At 43.0% G+C, this 20918-nt stretch overlaps 3 protein-coding genes across 7 annotated transcripts; 2 read left to right on the top strand and 1 right to left on the bottom strand.

Annotated features, from left to right (window-relative positions):
* The first annotated feature begins 213 nt into the window (after positions 1-213).
* Positions 214-4013, top strand: LOC125728085 (tumor susceptibility gene 101 protein-like). 4 transcript variants are annotated; one of them, XM_049005157.1, is made up of 7 exons: positions 214-1133; positions 1833-1920; positions 2009-2074; positions 2172-2335; positions 3063-3171; positions 3455-3492; positions 3600-4013. In XM_049005157.1, the coding sequence occupies exons 1-7, from the start codon at positions 1089-1091 to the stop codon at positions 3678-3680; spliced, it is 591 nt and encodes a 196-aa protein (XP_048861114.1). In that variant the 5' UTR covers positions 214-1088; the 3' UTR covers positions 3681-4013. The 4 variants fall into 4 exon arrangements, with proteins under 4 accessions (XP_048861114.1, XP_048861113.1, XP_048861111.1 ...); XM_049005156.1 differs by lacking the exon at positions 3455-3492; XM_049005155.1 differs by lacking the exons at positions 3455-3492; positions 3600-4013 and adding an exon at positions 1663-1721 and having other exon boundaries at positions 1089-1133; positions 3063-3446.
* A 667-nt stretch (positions 4014-4680) lies between these two features.
* On the top strand, positions 4681-13303 carry LOC125728083 (tumor susceptibility gene 101 protein-like). Its single transcript, XM_049005150.1, has 10 exons — positions 4681-5010; positions 5326-5413; positions 5705-5770; positions 6159-6322; positions 6455-6581; positions 7040-7103; positions 7370-7464; positions 10976-11178; positions 11396-11635; positions 12131-13303. Exons 1-10 carry the CDS (start codon positions 4966-4968, stop codon positions 12218-12220), a joined length of 1182 nt encoding a protein of 393 aa, XP_048861107.1. The 5' UTR covers positions 4681-4965; the 3' UTR covers positions 12221-13303.
* Positions 13304-13655: 352 nt separating this feature from the next.
* Positions 13656-19010, bottom strand: LOC125728084 (L-lactate dehydrogenase A chain). 2 transcript variants are annotated; one of them, XM_049005151.1, is made up of 8 exons: positions 18853-19010; positions 16503-16633; positions 16172-16289; positions 15744-15917; positions 15393-15566; positions 15112-15229; positions 14665-14788; positions 13656-14366 (listed from the first exon to the last, which is right to left on the bottom strand). In XM_049005151.1, the coding sequence occupies exons 2-8, from the start codon at positions 16629-16631 to the stop codon at positions 14202-14204; spliced, it is 1002 nt and encodes a 333-aa protein (XP_048861108.1). In that variant the 5' UTR covers positions 16632-16633; positions 18853-19010; the 3' UTR covers positions 13656-14201. The 2 variants fall into 2 exon arrangements, with proteins under 2 accessions (XP_048861108.1, XP_048861109.1); XM_049005152.1 differs by having other exon boundaries at positions 16503-16641; positions 18854-18958.
* Between the last annotated feature and the right edge of the window lie 1908 nt (positions 19011-20918).

Raw genomic sequence — 20918 nt, 5'->3', positions numbered from 1 at the left:
TGTAAATTTTTATTTGTATTGCATATAGCACTACGCAAAATATGGAAAATAGAGAATGTGTTCCCAGAGGTGTCAAAAACGTCTTATTGATTATTTTTTTCCCGCTGTGGTGTGACGGTCCTGAATGGTTTTTGCTTTGAATTCGATATCGACAACTTTTACGGGGTTGTTGAGAATGGACGTAGTCATACAAAGCAAATTATAAGGAAAAATATATATTAGTGATTAATAAAGGATAGCCAGAAGTGGATGGTTTGTTTTAATAGGCTGCTAAGCTCGGAACTACACAATACAAGTAGGTTCTCAAAAAAATAATAAACACTAGGTTGTTCGCAAAAATTAGCAACAGGCGGTAATCGGCAAGCACATTTGAACGAAACACCATGTCAATGTATTAATGGTTTCATCAAGAGAATCCAAAGGTCGTATCAACCACCGATTATGCACATCCAACTGTAAACACGCGGTTGCAGGCCTACAGAGAAACGGATGGCGCTTCATTAATATCTTAGCTCGTGAAGGTTAACGGAACTGATAAATTACATATCTTCCATCCGTTCTAAAGACATTTTCTCTCGTATATAACGATACACTAGGCCTGCGCTGATCAATCCATCCGTCAATTTTCACTCTCCTTTTCCAGGGTAGGCCTATTTGAGTCATTGATTTAAATTATTTAAAATAGCCAAGCAGGCTACTTATAAACGGGTTCGCGTCACTTTTATTACAAATTATATATATGTAATTTCCCGGACTGGCATCCTGTGCAGGATGTACCCCACCCTTGTGGAAATGCGCTCCCGGGTGGTGGCTGTGCTCTACGTTTCGGAGGAAAAATTGCAATGAAATACTAACTGTTAAGAAGAGTACGTCCCGTTCTTTCGACTGGTCAAACGTGAAAGGTATCTTCGGAGGATTCGCAATGCTATGGAAACGCCTTGCAGTAGCGCATGAGGACGAAGCCCAGTTACCTCAGCGGCGCCTTATTACGCTGCGCAGTTTAGGAGACGTGGTGCGCTTTCGCTGATTTCTGTCACCCTGTCGAGAACATCGAAATATTTCACAGTCTGACATAACTGACTATAATCATGGAAACGCTGAGGCTGAATTCCCTCAAGAAAATGTTATCAAAGGTAAGAAATTGCATTGACTTATGCAACAGCTGTTTTCCTTAATAATGTAAGGCTACCTGGACACAATCAAATACTGCTTTGTGAATAACAGAAGGGGAGGGCATGCAGTTGTTGTTATATTTAAAATAGATCTAGAATGCAAATAGCAGCAAAATAACTAGTTTGGGAATATCTGATATAAGGTCCCCGAGGTCAGAATCCCAATCGTTACATTTTCAAATGAAATTTGATTTAGAAATATCGCGAAAGAGACCCTGACCGGAATGGTTGGAAGAAATGCATCCAGACGTCAATAAAATGTTTAATGTACTGCGTCTCTGCAGATGTGTAGCTCTTACTTGATCACAAATAAGCCATTATCGTTTTTTATCTCTGTAAGCTCCCGGTTATTCGTAATGGTGTGCTGTAGAAGTGGAGAAGACGACTTTAAGAAGGGATTTGATGCAGCACTCTCTGTTTTATGTATTTCTTTTAACCGGAATGCACTTGACCAAAGTGCGCCTTTAATTGGTTTATTATCGTGCTTCAGAACAGGATCATTGACTAGGGATGTCAGTCCAGTGGGAGGCGCCTTTGATTATGCGTCAGGTTGTTCAAATCGAAACGATTTTCATTATATTTCAAGAATGCAGTTCTCTACATATAGAAATACGTAATTGTTTTGTATAATTACTATCATTATCATCATTTGAAAAACAGAAATACAAGCACAGGCATTTGATTGCTAGTGAAATATGGAGCGTGATCTGCCAGTACACCAGTCTTAAACCAGTGGTGGACACCTATGGTAAGTGTCCGATCCAATGACTATTCATTACTTTTCGGATCGCTGTTTGATTCAAAACCACGTTCATCCATTGATGTTCATGGCTCAGTGTTCAACGACGGCTCCAGTAGTCACCTGATGTGTCTAACGGGGACAATCCCAGTGTGTCACAAAGGTAAACCACACCCAATCAGTTTCACTCTGACATCATTTCTCAGGTCACATGATTCCACCTGACCCACATAGCTACTATTCTTTTCGGTTCGCTGTAGGGATGGAGTGTACCATCCCAGTGTGCCTATGGCTGCTGCAAAGCTACCCCCTGCACCCACCAATTTGTTACATACAGCCAACCAAAAGCAGCAGGATTGTCAGGTCAGAAAATGTTGATGGTGACGGGAAGGTCGACTTACCTTACCTGCAAAACTGGAAGCCTGTGAGTCTATTTCTTTGTGGGTTATTCTGTAGCATTTAACAAGTACCACATTAAATAAGAACGACACTAGCTAAAAAAATGCCTATACCCTAAACAGCCACCAGGGGGCGATGTCCTTTTTCCTTAGTGCAGGGTCACTGTGAGAGCCTGGAGCCTGTCATAGGCAGAGCAAGGGGACACCTTGGACAGAATATCTGTACATCGCAAGGCACACAAATATTGTGGTCTCTATGGGTAGAGACACAAGTTTCTTTAATCACTTGTCTTTGGACCACAGGAAGAAGCCTATGCAAATAGGAGGACATGCAAATTCCCGACGTAGAACATGGTGGTGTGCCGTTTCCGGCCTACCCACTGAGCGAATAAGAGACAATGCCCATGTGTGCAATTCTGTCTTAGAAATAATCACTCATTTGTGTCCTGAAAATATTAATGTATTTATTTTTACTGCATTCCTTACCACACCATACTGGATAAATGGTTGGAAGATTGATCAATCGATGGATGGGTCTTTAATACATTGTGTTAAGCTGACCTTATGAATGCACTCAGAAAAATATTACATATGTGTGTCCAGCAGTAAAATATAATGAGATTAATAAGTTAACTCTGCAGATTTTATTGGGATAAAACACCAACGTTGTGAGTCCATCCCCACTGTTAGCACAGTCATTCCTCAAACCACGCATTGGGCTCCCCATTGACTGCCTCCGCTCTTCATCCTCAGCCTCTTACAGACCTGTACGGCCTGGTCCAGGTGATGAGAATTACGTTTGGAAAAGAGCTGCCCCTGTGCAAGTACAACGGCACGCCGGCAGGCCTGGAGACCATCAACAGTGAGGCGCCTTTTTCGGGTCACCATGCTGCACTATTTACACATCCTGCTATCTTTCAGTTGTGCAGACTTGCAGAGGTCAGCAGCAGGAAGCCAACCTGGGGGGGGGGGGCAGCATTTTACTGGAAGGTGTGAAATTAACGTCTTAACACTGACACTGGGAGGACAACAGCATCCATGTGTCTGACTCGGTTAAAAGCAATGTTTGTTTATTTACTCCAACTTAACACAACATTTTTATCATTTTCATAAACTTAATTTTGTGATTTGTTTTATTTACGCAGCAATCCCAAAAATCTGCTATTTATTCACTAACATTCAGGTGAATTTTAACAAGATATACTATAAGTATTTTTATGCCTGTTTGAGCCATTAGGACAATTTCAGTGTCATGGTAACATTATTCAATTACTTCTATATGTTTTGCAGATGGATTTTTGTCACTGCCTGTGTCACAGACCCAAGCTGAGGCACAGTGGTCTGCAAGTAAAGGGTCAAAGGTCACCCTGAGCAAAGAGGATGCCTATTCATCTAATGAATCAAAATGTTAGCTGTTCCTCAGCCGTATCCATAAAATCCACCATAGAACGGAATGAAACTTGTCAGATATAAAAGATTCTCAAATTAGAATGGTAGACATATAATGCCTGATTACAAAGATTTGAGCACATACGTTTACAGTAGAATATCTGCTTTTGTGTCTTATGTACATGGTGGAAACCGGCCCCTAATGTTTACATCTAAAATTTCATTATATTTCAATGAAACAAAGAATTTAATGTTGTATGATTATTGTGTGATTGTGGTTGCCATTATTTAAAATAAAACAAGACAAGTCAATGAGTCCAAGTGTCTGAGTGTTACTTCTAAAAACAATATTTTATTTACATTTGTGTTCTTATTCCTTCACCATAAGACCCCTATATTTACTGCATCACTTTTATCAGGGTTATATTTGTGAAATCTTTTACAGGGATAATGGCTTCCTCTTTACAATTTGCAATAAGCAGAAACTCAGCAGGATGACTTTACCGTATTTTGGACCTTTCTGTACCTGCATGTCACCTGTCTTTGTTGCCTAGCAATAAAACTGTAGCGATATATAGTGTACATATAATGTTCATGATACATGTTGTTTCACACCTCCAGCGTTCAGGTTTGGACTCTTGCCTCACTCTATGTTGTGTGTTATTCTGTGTTCTGACCATGATACTCCAATTTCCTCTTGCAGTTCTATGAATTGCCTACAGAGTTTGACTGTACGTATTTAAGACAAATTATAAACTAGTATGTAAAAAAGCATGCCATTAAAATTACATCTGCCAGCAGTCACTGCACAAAATACGTCTTTTTCTTTACACAATATCACACTTGGATGACATTGCTGCTTGTGTTATTTTAAACGTGATTTCAAACTGTGGTGAAGTTTAAAACCAGTATTACCTCTTCGAGCGACGATTCGTATGGCGTCAGAAACGTCTCGTGACCGGAAACACTCGCGCATCGATACAGGAAATGTTTCCATGTTGACGACGTTCCCGTCTTTATTAGTAAAAGTTCACAGCGTAAACAGACTACGGCTAAATTGTATGTTACTGTTTTGTAACGTATGTTGGTAATGTAAGGAAGTAACGCAGTCGACAACCAAGTCCAGGTGAAATACTGTCTGTAGCGCCGTCCCATTTCCGCTAACGTCGGGCTGGGAGAGGTTCGCTTGGGTTCCCTGACTAGGACCGTCCTGAAGGCGAAGCCGCGTTAGCTAGGAGCTAGCCAGCTAGCATCACCGGAGCAAGCCATGGCAGTTGTCAACGAAGGAGCGCTGAAGAAAATGCTGTCTAAGGTTTGTGGCCTTTGGCAGCTAAAGAAAAGCACATTTTCTGACGACTTCGGACAGCCTTTTACTTTCCGTTTCTAAATTAGCTAAGCTTTTGTGGCCGCGCTTTTGTGTTGTGATCCATATTAAGTGGGCCGACAGAGCTCTGCGTCTTTAGCATTCATTATAAAAGAAATCACATAGCAGTTTAGTGTCCCAGGTACTTAAAAGGCGGCCTCGAAATGAAATCCGATTAGACGTGTGTTCTACACTCTCGTGTTTTGCTAACCTAGATGGCTTGCGTACTGTGATCTTATTTAGTTCATTATTGTTATTTTACAGCAATACAAGTACAGAGATCTGACCGTCCGGGAAATCATAAACGTCATCTCTCACTACAAAGATCTGAAGCCCGTGATGGATGCTTACGGTAAGTGCCATCTCCATCATATTGGATCCGGCCGGCCGCCCCTTAGGACCCTGTGTAATCGGCAGGTGCGGTGCGCTGGCTTTACACTCACGCTGGGCAGAAAGCAGGCGATATGTAGTCAGTCGTAACGTGCAGCTGTGATTAATGTAAGACGTGTAAACGCGCGTAAACCAGGTTTATAGTTAAATTTGCCATTCCGATTTAGTCATGGTTTTGTGTGCTATAGCCGGAAAAACACATTGCAGATCCGCAATTGCGGGGGAAATTGATTTGAGAATGTTCTATTCACAGTGTTTAATGATGGGTCAAGCAGAGACTTGATGAGTCTAACAGGAACTGTCCCAGTCAGCTACAAAGGTTGGTATAGATCTTTGAAAGACAATTGAATGTATATGACATTATTATTAGTGTCGTTCTGTTTTGTTTGTTTATGAAAAGCAGCATTCATGTTTTGGTAAATATGCTGTAACACAGGGCTGCCCAATCCTGCTCCTGGAGAGCTACCACCCTGCAGAGCTTAGGTACAGCCCTAATTTAACACACCTGATACAGATAATCAGGCCCTTCAGTTATATCTCTGTATGAGAACCAACTTTAACATAGCCGACTCTAATACTGAGATGACACCGAAATGGCTGATTTATCTGTATAATCAGGTATCAGGTGTGTTAAATTACGGTTTTCTCTCTGGTTTAAATGACTTTGCTGTTTTTGCTCCCCACCCCACCCAACCATATTTCACTAGGAAATGTCTACAACATCCCCGTTTGTTTGTGGCTTCTGGACACCTACCCGTTCAACCCACCCATCTGTTTTGTGAAGCCCACCAGTACCATGATGATCAGAACAGGGAAACACATAGATGCCAATGGAAAGATTTACCTCCCCTATCTACATGAGTGGAAGCATGTAAGTCCCATATCGTCACTGCCCTCTGTGTAGTTTGAGGTTTTGGTGGGATGTCGTGTTCGTTTCCGGTATCTCTTGATGCTTGGTTCCGAGTTCTTGCTTTTGAACCCGCTTCGGTATCCTGTCCCGCAGCCTCAGTCGGATTTGTACAGCCTAATCCAGGTGATGATAGTGGTCTTTGGAGAGGAGCCTCCGGTGTTTTCCCGGCCCACCACTCAAGCACCCTACCAGGCTTTCCAGGCTGCCGGCCCTCCAAACTGTAAGTACAGCAGCTCCAGATGTGCACTGTATACTTAATTCCGGGAGTAAGTGACCAAGTGCAAAATTATAGCCTTTACATTGAATTGTTTAACAGTAGCCAAAGCACATTTGTTCCGTAGATGGCATAATAAAAATGTCTGGCAAGCTGCACGGTATGAAGTTTATGTTTTGCTTGTTAATCGCAGTCAGTGAGACGTAGCTTTGTGGCACGGTTAAAACATGGCTAAAAGATGGTTCTTAAGTATAATTATTTCCCAAGTCTCCCAGTAATCAGTCTCTGTATATAAATGAAAGCAGGACATGACAGAACAGGAAAGTAAATTTGTAATAATGCAGCAGAGACATGGATGCTCATAGATGGTATTCATTTTAAAGCACGATCATTCCTGTTCGCACCTATTTGGGGTGTCTATCCATGACACTGTGGCTGTTTTCCATCCCTCTGTTCTTCTCCAGCTTCCTACATGCCCGGAATGCCTACAGTGTCACCCTACGGATCCGGAATTGCTGCCAATACCAGGTAGGGCGTCTGCATGGCCAGCAGTCCTTTGCTGTCGGCTGATATCGTAAAAGCAAGATAGTTCACTTTGATGCAGCCTCACGTTTTGTGAACATGGTAGATTATAGAATAAAAACATTGTTATTCTGGGTAGCTGTATGGTTTTGTGTCAAGACACTGGTAATGTGGAGTGACAGTATTCTTCACATAGATGGAATTTAAGACAGACTTGTTCCTTCACATCTCTGTCAGTGATGATCTTTTCCTGATGTGGTGTCTCCCTCTAGTGGATACCCAGGGTATCCGTACCCCAGCGGAAACTCGTACCCTGGTGCTGCTGGTCCAGGCCACTATGGACCCCAGCCCCCTGTCACCACTGTCGGTAAGTTACCTGCTGGGAGCTGTAATTTTCACTTGGGGCCTACTGTTGAAAAAGTGAAGAATATGGAAAATACCAGGGTGAAAACATAAAGCAGAATAAACTTATTCACATTACTTCAAGAGGACTGTTCATGTATAAATGTATTCATTCTGTCAATCTGGTACTGCATTATTATTTGACATTTGGTATATTGTAGATCAAGCTCACAGCCACGAGAATCTTTAGTGTTCTGAAAAGAATGTGTCAATATAGAAGATGTGACAATCAGCAGTTTGATGTGAGTTTTCTCATAATAATAATAATAATTGATACTTAATTTCCCTACAGGGGATCAATAATCTTTACGCCTCCCTCAACTTGCTCTTTATGGAATAAGTTGACTGCGAAGGGCTGTCAGGGTCTTGGGGTTCAGGGTCTTGCTCAAGGGCCCGCAGATGCGCTGAGGCTAGGTTCGAACCTGCGACCTTCTGATTACAAGGACACAGGCTTAGCCCACTGAGCCACACGCTGCCCCATATATCATATATCATATGTCAGATGTGGCCGCTAATGGAGTTTCCAAATAAGCTAGATGTTAGCTGTTTAGTTGCTGGAACTTCAGTTACAAAAAAACTTCAGAATTATTAAATGTGTCAAATTTTAATAATATATGGCAAGTATGGAAAAACTGCATTGGCTCAGAACAGTGTTCAAAGCCCACTGAAAAGGGTAGATAAACACTATTTGTCAGTCAGTCATTATGTTCAGTGATTGCTCTGAGTTTTTGGCTAAATGCCAGTTTTAAAGAACCAGATGTTCCCTCATCATTGTCCTATACGCCACAAGGATAATGTCCCAACTGCATGTTCGTAAATAAAATAGAGCGGTCTCTTGAACACAAGGGAGTTAAACGTCATCCTCAGCCTCTCCATTCACCAGAACTAAAAATGGCTGAACCTCTTTAAGACATTTTGAAGCACTAATTTTAAAACAGATTTCCAGCTCCTTCATTCCTCGAGGATTTTTCTTGAAGAATGGTCCTGGGGGCTCCTACGTACTGTTCATGAAGTGGTTCTGAATCAGATGTGGTTCTGTTCTTAATTAAGCGATAGATATTGCTGTATTTATAGATGTTTTTGTTATATACACCGATAGAGGAGTGGACCAAACCACAAGTACGAGTAGAAAGGCTGTTGCTGTGAATATTTCTAAATATGGTCAAAGCATCAAGGATCCCAGGCAGTCTTGAATTATATTAAAAAAAGTTTCAGCATTTTTCTCTGTCCTGCCACTTTTCGTATGGTGGCTCACCAGTCTCTGTCTGGACTGTCGGCACAGGTCACCCCAGCTGCGCTTATGCCCAGTTGACTCCTTGACAACAAGTGGATTGTATTGTGCTATTTGCCTCACTTGTACACTGCTTTGGCAAAAACATCTGCTATATACTTGAATGTAACAGCGCCCATGTGGTGAGGTACACTGAGCACAGTGAATTCAAGTATGGAGATGGATTAGGCATCCATATACCTCAAACGGAGTCTGCAACGTACTTAAAAAGACACAGTCACCTTGTTTTGTCACACCACAACCCTGGAGTGCGCAGAGTGTTTTTGATGCAGCAGACCAACATATTGAGTATAAATATGCATATTGTGATGAGTGTGTGTGTCATTTTAATGGAGTTGACAGCTCTTTTGAAATGGAAGTTGCTTTCTTTAGTAACAACTGCTACTGGTCTAGAAGTGGCACACACAGGGAAGCCAACAATCCACATGACACCCATGGTTACACGCTAATGAAACACATATTCAAACAGACATTACACAGTTATGACAATTACTATTTACACCAATAATACACAAATACACGCATTAATTTAGACTATTTACAGATGTGTGCGATGCAATGCATGCAAGTAACTGCATAATTAGACCCGCTGACCAACACCGCAGTGTCGCTTTATGCCAGCCTATGGTGGACAGTGGGTGGGATCAAAACAAATGACAAAGTTCACCTTGCGGACCCTGCACTGGCAGTGTGCTGAAATGGTGATCACCGCGCTGATCACCACTCATACGATGTCACATTGCTAAAACAACATAGTTTCCGTTTGAAATAATGAAATGAATCGATCGCATTTGTTTGCTGTTTAAGTACTAGTACTGTATGTCGCCACCTTGAGGTTCCTCATAGAAAGGCATGCGGCTGGAATGAACTTACATGTGGTAGGGCAGCAGACCTCAGGGTGACCTCGGTGGTTGGGTTGTTTTTTGGGTGATAATATTCATGCTGAAGAAGGATGCAGTATTTTTAATGAGGGTTTGCTGACCTTTGATTTATTCCTAATTATGGATGTGTGCTGTACACACCAGTGAGGGGTTGGTTGCCTGTGGAAGAATTAAAAATGTTCTTCCTATCATTTTACGGAACCCTGAAAATGTAATGGAGACATTGCTGTATTAAAGCTTTTACATCCTCCTCAACCTACATATTTGCTCCTGACAGCTAATGGTGTTCGTGTTGGATCTCAGTGCCTCAAACTGAAAATCAGGTGATTGGTTGGGATGCCCCTACCAAGTTAGGACAGCTGTATGTGTATCAGCAGTTCTTTTTCACAAGTATACTGTTTCCCTTCCCCACACTGCTCACAGTTCAGTGTACATCTGGCAGCAAACGCACCTGTCCGCTGTCCTCGCCCATCGTTCTAAAGGGTGTCCGTAAGCTATTCAGCGCATGCCGGCTCGTCTCCGCGCGCGTGGACGCAGCGTGCTCTTCATGTGCATGCTCTCAAAAATACAGTAGACTTTAGACTGTGTTAGTTGTCATCATTAAAGTTGAGTGTTTATTGCAGCATGCTGTGTGTTTAATGGATGAAAGAATAAAGATGGAACAAAAGAGCCCATACATTAAGGGACCTTCACAAATAGGGGCAGCTAATGAACAGGGGTAAATGCTTAATACTTGTACCTATTTTTAAGTATAAGCTATTATAGACATTAAAGCATTATGTCTGGGGGTCTTATGTAAAGTAACTGTTTTTCTAAATGATTAATGTTTTTATGCCACTGTTTTTTGTGTCTGAAGCACAGTGACTGGGATCCTACTGTGCTGCTCTTTTGTAGTGTACACTGGGATCGTCTCTCACTTTGTTTAAATACTAAACAATGATTAATGTTTTTATGCCACTGTTTTTTGTGTCTGAAGCACAGTGACTGGGATCCTACTGTGCTGCTCTTTTGTAGTGTACACTGGGATCGTCTCTCACTTTGTTTAAATACTAAACAATGCAGGCGCAAACAGGTGCACATTTGAGAGGTATGGGGCCACCTTGTTTGAGTGAAGCTGCGCCGGAAATGAGGACTGAAATATAACGGCAAAATATCACCACGTTTGATGAAGCGAAACGGCGAATGTGCCCTTTAGCCCTTGAATACTTGAATGAGTTTGGTATGACATGATAGGATGCTTTGTAGCATGCTGATGTTCGTGAAGCATGGAGGCATGGTTCACGTGTGAGTCCCATCCCCCGCAGGCCCAAGCCGTGACGGCACTATTGGAGAGGATACCATCCGTGCTTCCCTCATCTCAGCGGTGAGCGACAAGCTTCGCTGGAGGATGAAGGAGGAGATGGACCGGGCCCAGGCAGAGCTGGATGCCCTTAAGAGGACAGAGGAAGACCTGAAGAAAGGCCACCAGAAGCTTGAGGACATGGTGTCTCGTTTGGACCAGGAAGTGGTGAGAAAATCCATTGGATTTCTTCAGGATTTCAGACCAGAAGTTTTTCTCATGCACTGGTCTCTAAGGCCCTTTACCAAACACTGGACTGTCTTTGTAAAATGGGTAGAGTCCATTTAATCTTTGCACCCGCCACGGCTGTTTGCAGCTTACTGCTCCATGTACATAGTCAGTGTGACACCTGTTTCATTACCCGTCTCCCACACCCACCCGTCAGACGGACGTGGACAGGAACATCGAGCTCCTGAAGCGTAAGGATGAGGAGCTGACCAGCGCCCTGGAGAAGATGGAGAGCCAGTCTGAGAACAATGACATTGACGACGTCATCGTGCCCACGGCGCCCCTCTACAAACAGATCCTTAACTTGTACGCCGAGGAGAATGCAATCGAGGACACCATCTTCTACCTGGGGGAGGCACTGCGGCGCGGGGTCATCGACCTTGAGGTTTTTCTCAAGGTGGGTTCTTTTCATCCCGGCTTATATTCTCTCCGTTCTTTTTCTCTCTTCATTTGTCTTTTGCATGCCGGATGTCCCAGCTGCAGTGTTAAATGCGAGCTAGATGAGTAAGCAGTGTTTCACTAATTATGAGCAATAGCAGCTCAAATTTACTCTGGGCAGCCAGTGAAATGGTGAGTGAGGTCCTGACTGACGAATACTGCATAGACAGTGACGGTAAGGTAAGGCTTCAGTAAACCTTACTGCTTTGGTTTTGCTTTAGTAAATGAAAGGACCCTGTTTAGGTTCTATGGTTCAGTCAAAGTCAGCTTTATTGACACTGTGCACGTGCGCAACAAAGTGAAGCAGTTGACTCTCTTTGCGCAATCATCATACATATCAACATGACACGTGTTGTAACAGATGTCAGCATCCCTCTCTCTGGGCTTTCCTAACCGCCCAGTGGGGTCACAAGTTGAGGAAGTGGGTTTGCTGATGATCCTTTTCCCCATGCAGCACGTGCGTCTCCTGTCCCGCAAACAGTTCCAGCTGCGAGCTCTGATGCAGAAGGCTCGCAAGACGGCCGGCCTCAGCGACCTCTACTGACCTCGGTGATCTCAGCATCACTGGGCACTTGACCCTTTTTCAGCCCTTTTTCAGACCGGGTACTCTCTCTTCACATAGTGGCACTTGTTCCCCACAGCTTTTGAACTCAAATATGCTGGGCCACAGCAAACAGAGTGCATGTTTGTGCACAAAAAAGATAATGGATTCTCAACAGGATGAAAACGGGAAACGTATCACTTGGGGGGCGATTAATAGAAAAATGCTTGGTTAAATGAGGGGTGGAGTATTTTAACCTTTTCTTTATAATTAAACATCAAATGTATACGTTTATTTTTGTTTGTATTAAGCATTAGTAACACATCCTGTACTGCACTATCTAAACAGTTCTGTCCCAGCTAAACAAGGACAAAGGCTTCAAAACAAGAACATTATATACACTACAGAGTTGAGTGGAAGGAGGGTCTTTAAAAAAGGTGGGGTGGAGTGGGGAATGGCGTGAGGTCACCACTGGTTCACAAACTTTTCCCAACATGAAGGGACAGATTGCATGGGAATGGAGTTTTGACCTACCTGATGTTCATTCATGCGTGAGGTCTTGCTCTGTAGATATTCTTGCTGGTGTACTTACTGATCCTCAAAAAAAACAGGAAACAGTACAGACTTTTCAGGTGGGGAATTGTGTGTCTATTTACTGTTTTAAAGTCTGTTCTCCCAGCTGTACTTGGAAATGTTAGAAGTTGACTTGGTTACTATAGATTTGTTCAGTCTCCTTTGCAGTCTTCACTGGAAGTCGGTGTACTGGAAATCGTCTTTATCCATATTACAACGGAATGATGGAGGTACATATCTATAGCATTCATGGATGGTTTTTTTTTTAATCTGAAATCTTACCATGCTTAATAGCTGGTTTTCCTGCCTTTCTGCGTAGTAAATTTCTAAATATATAGAGTTATCAAAGTAATGTTATTTGGGAATCAGTAATTTTATGGAAAGACTTCAGTGAATTCCTGGTGAAGATTGACAATATTTTTCACTAAAATCTAGTTTTGTTAAATGCACTTTGAAGGAAATTGTACAATATTTCATCTGGAGGAATAAACTTTACTTTTTTTTTCATCTAAACATTGTCACTATTGAATAGCACTTAGCAAAGGTAAATATTTTCACAAGATTAAAAATACCAACTTGAACAAGTTAAATTGTCAGGAGTTCTGTCTCTGCTGGCAGGAAGTATTTCAAGGGTTACGTAAAGTCTACCTTGCATCTGTACTGGAATGGAGGACTTTTGTCCCATTAAAGCCTTAGAACAGCAGGAGGCAGACATACAGGAAAGGAGGGAAGAACAACATTGCTGGGGTTTATTCTTGATGTTTAGTTTGGTCACAAATAACTTGAACAGAATCTACAGCTCTTCCTCTTGTACTTGTAGATGCACTGCTTCTCGTTATGAAGAAAGGCTCAGACATGACCAGGCTCAGAGACCAGAACAAGACATTGCTTTATTAGGAAAGTGCTATGGGACAGTCCAAAGACTGACACAATTAAGCTTTCAGTCTAGAGATTACAACTGTAAACAAAGGTAGCTGCCTAACAAGACAAGCTGATGGTAACATTAACCCTGCCCCATTTAGTAGTACTAATGGTCAGATAGAAGCCTCACAAGGCAGTGAATAGCTCTCAGAAATGCAGTTTTGTTTAACTTCTAACCAAAAAATAACAGCTTTGGTTGATGTATGGAATGGCTGATTTTTGGTTTAAGACCATAAAACCATACGTTTTCTTGCAGATCTGGCCCTTGTTTTATTTTTAAATACTCTATATAGACTGCACAACAAAGACAAGTACAGACAAAAATCACTGCTGACAAAGGAGAATTCCAACAAGCGCAGGTACAGTGAGGCAGTAAGGTGCTTAACTGTTTAGAGACTGTTTGGTTTAACTGTTTGGTTCAGGAGTGCTAAGGGGAGTGTTAGCTAAAGGAGGTAGCTTCAAAGCCACCGTGGTCATCTCTGTATGACCCTCAAAGGACGAGCTCCTTCTGGACACCCCATAGGGTCTCTGCGCTCTTCACCAGCTGCTTCTCCTCACTGGCCTTCAAAGTCATGTGCACCACATCGGTGAGCCCACTGTTGCCCAGGACGCAGGGCAGACTGAGGAAGACCTCATCCTTCACACCGTGCATGCCCTAGGAGAGGAGGACACGCTGTCAGTAAGGCAGGGGCCATCCTTCGATTGAACATGTGTACACCAGCTGACACTCAAGACTAGATTCAGGTTGTGCAAGGATAGATGAATCTATGTACTTAGATGTCTATGACAAGTTATCTTGGGTGTTATCAGCATTTAGTTTTCCTGGAAGCATCAGCAATCTGAGAGGCCAGGCCAGTGGACACAGATATGCTCTGATGCAGTCAATGACACACAAACACCAGAATTTGCTGCATCTACTACTACTGTGGGCACTATGTATAAAAGACACTCACCTGGACCAGGGTGGACACTGGGTGCACCTTTCTCAGGTTCTTCATGATACTCTCCACCAAGTCAGCTACAGACAGCCCGATAGCCCAGGATGTATACCCTTTCAGCTTGATGACCTCATAGGCACTGAGTGACAGGAAGGTTGAAAGGAATCAGTTTAACACTTACTGCACCCAATTAACAGATTAAAGTGTGACAAGAATGCACGTCCATTACTAGGACAACCTCCACGGCTCTTAGGTTGCTCATGCACAAATTAAACCTTCTGATTTTCTGACCACTCTTGCTTCACCCTATACATACTGAGATTGGAATATGTGACTTTGTCTTGGCTCATACTGATTTCTAGAAATGGCATAAAAAATTCAAAACTGAACCGTATTTAACAAGAAAATTCTGGAAGGGAGGTATGCCTCCCATTGTGTAGCGTTTACAGTGATAAGACTCACCTGTCAACTACCATCTTGTGGACACTCTTCCAGTTTTCTTCATCTGCATCTGAGCCCAGTTGTGGGTTGATGTTCTGGAGGGTGACCCCAGCCACATTCACACCACTCCACACAGGTACTGCAAAAGAGGTGGGAACATTACGACCCAGACTAGCAAGAAAAGGTCTGAAGCACTAGGGCAGATTTATTACCTTGCTAAAGACTTCCAATGATGGTTTGGCAGGTCAGACAGGTCAGACCACACTGAGCAGATGCACGGGACAGACTGAGAATACACTTACCACTGGAGTCTCCATGTTCCCCAATGACCCAGCCATGGCAGCTGGATGGATGGATGTTGAGTTTCTCGCCCATCAGGTGGCGGAAGCGAGCAGAGTCCAGGTTGGTACCACTGCCAATGACACGGTTCCTGGGGAAACCACTCAGCTTCCAGGCCACGTAAGTCAAGATGTCCACTGAGGGGGACAACAAATTAGAGAACAACTCAGTAATCAAAGCAGAATTACAGATTTACTGGGCCTCAGACATCTAATATCAGCAAGCATCTCAAGTTAAGTCAGCCATGCTGTGAATAATGAGGCTGTCATAATGGTGTTATATTTTTTCCATATAACATGGTTGGGAAGCGTTACCTGGGTTGGAGACAATGAGGAGAATGCAGTTGGGGCTGTACTTGACGATGTTGGGAATAATGAACTTGAAGATGTTGACGTTGCGCTGCACCAGGTTGAGGCGGCTCTCGCCCTCCTGCTGCCGGGCACCAGCTGTCACCACCACCACCTTGGAGTTTGCAGTCACACTGTAATCTGAAGAACAGTAGGGCATCAGCTTGGTTCCTCAAGCCAGGCGACACACTACTCGATTTCATAGGGGTCTTTGTTCCACTATTCAAAGGACCATACCAGTGCTTAAAACGTCCTCTCAGCACTGCTGCCTCACAGACTACATGCACCTTTGTTAGAGCAGCTGTCCGCATCCATTTTCATTGATCTTCCTTAATCTAGTTGTACACCTAGAAATCTCTTGCTGGGACATTCACACAACCCATCACAATCATCACCTTTGTCAGACACAATCTTCGGGGTCCTAAGGAAGAGACTTCCATGCTGCAGGTCCATGGCTTCGCCTTTCAGTTTATCCTCAATGACATCGACCAGAACCATCTCATCAGCTAGTTCCTGAAGGAGTACAGAAAGAGTACCATTGGCTATGGTAAATTAGCATCGACTGAACAGTAGGTCTTAAGCTGAGCAGTGGCTTAAAACCTCCTGTTTAAAGGCAACTTGCATTAGACTGCAGCTTAAGATGGTGGGTGGTATTCTCGGCCATTATTTCACCTGTCACCTTCATCATTGCCGTTGGTCATGGCTGAATTCGATTGTCATTCTCACCTTCATGAGGATACTGACGGAGCAGGCCATGCCCACCATGCCAACACCAACCACCGTCACCTTGTTCCTGGAGCCAACGGCATCTTCCCTCAACACGTTCTCGATCAGCTTCTCCTTTGTAGATGCCATTGCTGCAGGCAAGCAGAAGAGAACAACGTGAGAAAAGTGAGGTAGGACCGCTTTTACCAGCGCACTCCATAATAAGTGTTGCAGCCATGACCAATTCAGTTTTCTTGTTGAAAAGAATCGCCCTGTACTCTAGAAGGGCCTGTTGGACACGCACCATGGTAACAGATTTGCACCAAGGTTGTGGACATTAGCACCCCAGTTCAGTACAAGCTCCTGTATGTCACGTACTAAAAGCTGTGTCATTCTTGTACTATACAATACAGACATGACTCGCACTTTCCAAATCAGGCCACTCCTGCGCAAACACATATTTAGTCAGAGACCGACAAGTGCTAGGTTGCCTAGGCAACTCTTTTTCCACCCCGCCCCCCCTCCCCTTAAGTTCACCACTGGGAGTGGCCAGTGGATATGGAGAAAGGCAACTGGTTTTCATCACCATCGCAGCACAGAGGACAGACAGGGTGCCCATTTCCGCCCTGAACCACTGGCCACCCCAGTCTCCCCTGGACACTGGGCAGCTGGCTGGTGGAATTTCCACTGGATTACTGTAAGATGAGCTGGTCAATTAGACCTTAAGTAAGGCTAGCTAACGCTTTCATGACACTCAGGCTCAGCCAAACATGAAGAGCAGCTTAGTCTAATTTAAAGCTGCTTTAACCCCCCTATGAAAACATCCCTGAAGAGAAATATATGCTCAACTCAGAATCAGATTTTACTTACATTAGAATGGAGGCAATAGTCTTCATATGTATAAGAACTTGTCTTTGTTTTCATTTTCGCCATACATACATAATTTTACCAAGAAGGACATAATTATAACAACTTATATAAAAATGTGAAAGAAATATGCAATTATTCTCAGTTTATTTAAAAAAAATGCAGATCCGCGTACATTGTACTGGATAAACAGTTAACGAAGGTAGACAGACTTGAATACTTACTAGTATGCAATTTCAAAAAGCCCAATTATGTCAATTCTACACGTCAACCCAGCTCTTCTGAACACCAGCTATGAACTGTGCATGTCCAGACAGTATTTTCGGACTCTATTGGACTATAACGGAATAAAACGACGCAAGCGATACTGACGTACTATAGATACGTCCGCATTTCTAGATGGGTAAACTAATATTTCGGTCCATGGTTTTCACCGGATCTCCAAAATAGATGTTATCCAAAATACCTTTAATGCAAAGTATTTTTAAGGTTTTAAATGTAAGGAAAGGGTCGAGGTAACAGGACAATAAACACAGTAGTCCTCATAATTACGATGAAGGCGCAATTTACCTTTCGAGATTAAATTTAACGGTATCTTGTTCGCATATTTTTTAAACCTGAAACAGAACTACACATTTTCCGATCCCACGTTGAACGTTGTCTTATTATAAATGGCACGTGATCAGTCAGAGTTCCTGCGTGTAAGAACCTACACTACAGCTAAAATCCTCTTACAGTTCTGACACCTGCAGCCGAATAGTCGCTTTCAAAACTGCAGAGAGAAAGCGACGAGATTAATCAGTCTTGCGCAAGTGTTCTGAATGTGAGCAGAGAAAGTAAAATAAAAAAAAGAAACTAGGAAGCACGTACCACGTGTGAAATAACTGAAGACTTTTACAGGCAATATGCCAGAAGGGCAATCGCCTAGTTTACGTTCACATTAAATTAGGCCTAATAACATTTCGATGAGGCAGAACAGTATTAAAATGTGTCATTTCGGCATAGATTATTGGGAACAATATTTAAAGCACTCTTGTGAGAAGAATAATTGCAGTCGTCATGTGGCACAAACGCCACATTGTCCTCAACGAAAATAATGAAACCAAGCAACATTCCATTTGTTGCGTTAATATTCAAGCAGTAATCTGATGGCTCGGTTTTACTTGCAAAACTGTTATCTAGTTTTATAGATAATAAAAGCACGTAAATGTGCGCGACGGGTGACCTGATGGTGGAGCGATCGGACTGTGCCGACAGTGACTGGGCGGACCGCGACCTTCCTGCTGTCAGATGCGCTGTTTGGGGGCTCAGTCAGCGCTTAACTCGCTCAAATTACCTGAGCTGATAACATTAACGCCGCAAAAGATCAGATAAACCCAGAAAGGCAAAGTGCAGAGCTAGTCGCCCGTAATCAGCATGCTGTATATATATATAAATATATATATATAAAAAAAACTTAAGCACCGCGTTAATGCCTTTAAACCCTCATTTAAAGGTTCCTCACCTTTAGACTCCGGCGAAGGGTAAATGAAACAGTTTAGCTACAAGTGTAATATAGAGAGCGCCTGGTGCCCCCCCGATGCCTTGCTCTTCTGCAGTAGTGAAGAAGAAGGAGGAGCTTTTATTAGACAAGGCGGATGTGGGCTGAGCCGCCCGTGCTGGTTGTCACGTCGCGATGGCGCTCGGCGGAGGGGATGGCGAGTCCCGGCGCTGCGGCGCTGTGGCGCTGTGGATCCACAGACCGACTTTCCTGCACGGGCTGTATTGTAAATTGTAACAAAGCAATAATTACCTTGTATCTAATGTAAGATGCATCGTTAACGCTTAAAAACAATAACCACGCATTTAATATTATGTTTTCTGATTTTGTGTTGCAGTATCATTAAAGATAATTCTGATTTAGTTGCTTAGTACTGCTTTGACCTGTTGATGATGGGGTTAATCCACCCCCCCCCCCCCCCACTACCCGGCCTTACTGCTTTGAGTGGGGGATCCAGTGAACCTGCAACTTATCCTAGGAAGCCCAGGGCTGAAATGCAGGCGACACAGAGGCAGGGATGCCAGCTCATCAGAATCGAGACACACTACGTGCTTAAGCTACAAACTGCTTAAACAGCATGTGTTGGACAATGGGGGCAGTTACATTAACTGGAAGAGGACATGCACACTTCCTATGCGCGTAGCCGGGACAGGAATCGCAGGAGTGTGCGGTGTGAGGCCGTAGGGCCCCCGCTTCCTATATGTCAGGCATTCAGTGAACGCCGATGGCGTGTATCCATAGTGAAAAGTAGCAGATATCATTAAACTGTGATTTAGTTTTTCAAAAGCGTTTTTATATGTATATAAAATCCGGATCCCTTGCGAAAACATTGTAACATGCAGCATTCCGATTCACATGTAAGACGTCAAGGTGTGTTTGTTTAAATTGGTGTTATCAGTATCCAGTCGTGAGTGATTGCGATAAAGGTCAACTTTATCATTAAGCAAACCTTACTTGTAACAGATCGACAAAACCCTTGGTAGTGTTGTACAAGTATTTTGAAATAACTGAGCCGAATCATTTCATATCAGCGCTGAGTAAGTTTATCTTTTTTTCTTTTTTTTCTTTTCTTTTTTTAACAGATACTAGCAGGGACGGATGCGGTAGTTTTACATTCATCATTCACCAAAGATTGTGAAACTATACTTATTGACTTAAATTTTCCGCTGTTTTACACAACTGTACATTATCAATATGTGCTTTTACGCAACTCATAAAACAGATTTTTTTAAATCTAGGTTTCGAAATCGGGCCGTGCATATATACGAGATATGTCTTGCTGACAATATAATGTTCAGGTCTGCGGCATGTATTGCGGGTAGCTACAGTCCAGCGGTCCGTCAGATCTTGGTTACCGATCCAAACGTACGCGTTAATGAAACGTGGTTTTCAGTTTGAATGCGCTTGTACTTTTCCACTGGCCGCCGGCTCGTGTTCTCCAGGAAACGTGACTCACAGCTCACGTAACTCTATTTCCATGTCACAACTCGTTTAATGAATGTGTAAAAATGGGGAGTGAGAAGCTTTAGGGGCATTCCTATGCTATAAAACATGAAAGCCAGGGCTGCCAACTCTCACACATGTGGCGCGACACTCACGCTTCCTGATTCTCACCTAAGAAATCTTACGGCAATTCTGTATTATTCAGTTTTAAACCTAATATTAGCTAGATCAAAAAAGTTGTAGTTCGCATGTGTGTGCAGACTTAGCTCGAATAAAAAACCGCACTCCAGCCAGGTGACCAAAGTTTGCAACCCTGATCATAGTATATGTGCTCGTGTAAATTGTAGCTTCAGGGGTGCCAGTTTTTCTCAGCTGGCTGGCGTGAGATTTTTAGCTCCAGACAAGTCCACACACGCACGTACATGTATGTAACAGTTTTATTACCCTGTAAATAGTTTGTATGGGTTGCAAAATGCCGCAACGCTTTTACTGTAGCTAGTTTGGGGTTCATAATGGAACACTATGTATTTGCCGAAAGATTTATTGCGTGAGCGTGAGAGTTTAAACACTTGTGAAACGTGTAGTTT

Source organism: Brienomyrus brachyistius, unplaced genomic scaffold (assembly GCF_023856365.1).
Source record: "Brienomyrus brachyistius isolate T26 unplaced genomic scaffold, BBRACH_0.4 scaffold154, whole genome shotgun sequence".
Taxonomy (NCBI): domain Eukaryota; kingdom Metazoa; phylum Chordata; class Actinopteri; order Osteoglossiformes; family Mormyridae; genus Brienomyrus; species Brienomyrus brachyistius.
The sequence above is the reverse complement of the archived record's forward strand: the minus strand, read 5'-3'. Positions and strand labels throughout refer to the sequence as shown.

Bases quoted from the DNA above. Each gene is read 5' to 3' on its own strand.
- LOC125728083 (XM_049005150.1), top strand. From the start codon at position 4,966: ATGGCAGTTGTCAACGAAGGAGCGCTGAAGAAAATGCTGTCTAAG. The intron at 6,582-7,039 runs GTAAGTACAGCA...GTTCTTCTCCAG, and splicing joins GGCTGCCGGCCCTCCAAACT to CTTCCTACATGCCCGGAATG. The intron at 7,465-10,975 runs GTAAGTTACCTG...CATCCCCCGCAG, and splicing joins GCCCCCTGTCACCACTGTCG to GCCCAAGCCGTGACGGCACT.
- LOC125728084 (XM_049005151.1), bottom strand. From the start codon at position 16,631: ATGGCATCTACAAAGGAGAAGCTGATCGAGAACGTGTTGAGGGAAGAT. The intron at 16,290-16,502 runs GTGAGAATGACA...GTACTCCTTCAG, and splicing joins CCGTCAGTATCCTCATGAAG to GAACTAGCTGATGAGATGGT. The intron at 15,230-15,392 runs GTAAGTGTATTC...CCTCTTTTGCAG, and splicing joins GGAACATGGAGACTCCAGTG to TACCTGTGTGGAGTGGTGTG.
- LOC125728085 (XM_049005154.1), top strand. From the start codon at position 1,089: ATGGAAACGCTGAGGCTGAATTCCCTCAAGAAAATGTTATCAAAG. The intron at 1,921-2,008 runs GTAAGTGTCCGA...TTCATGGCTCAG, and splicing joins ACCAGTGGTGGACACCTATG to TGTTCAACGACGGCTCCAGT. The intron at 2,075-2,171 runs GTAAACCACACC...GGTTCGCTGTAG, and splicing joins AATCCCAGTGTGTCACAAAG to GGATGGAGTGTACCATCCCA.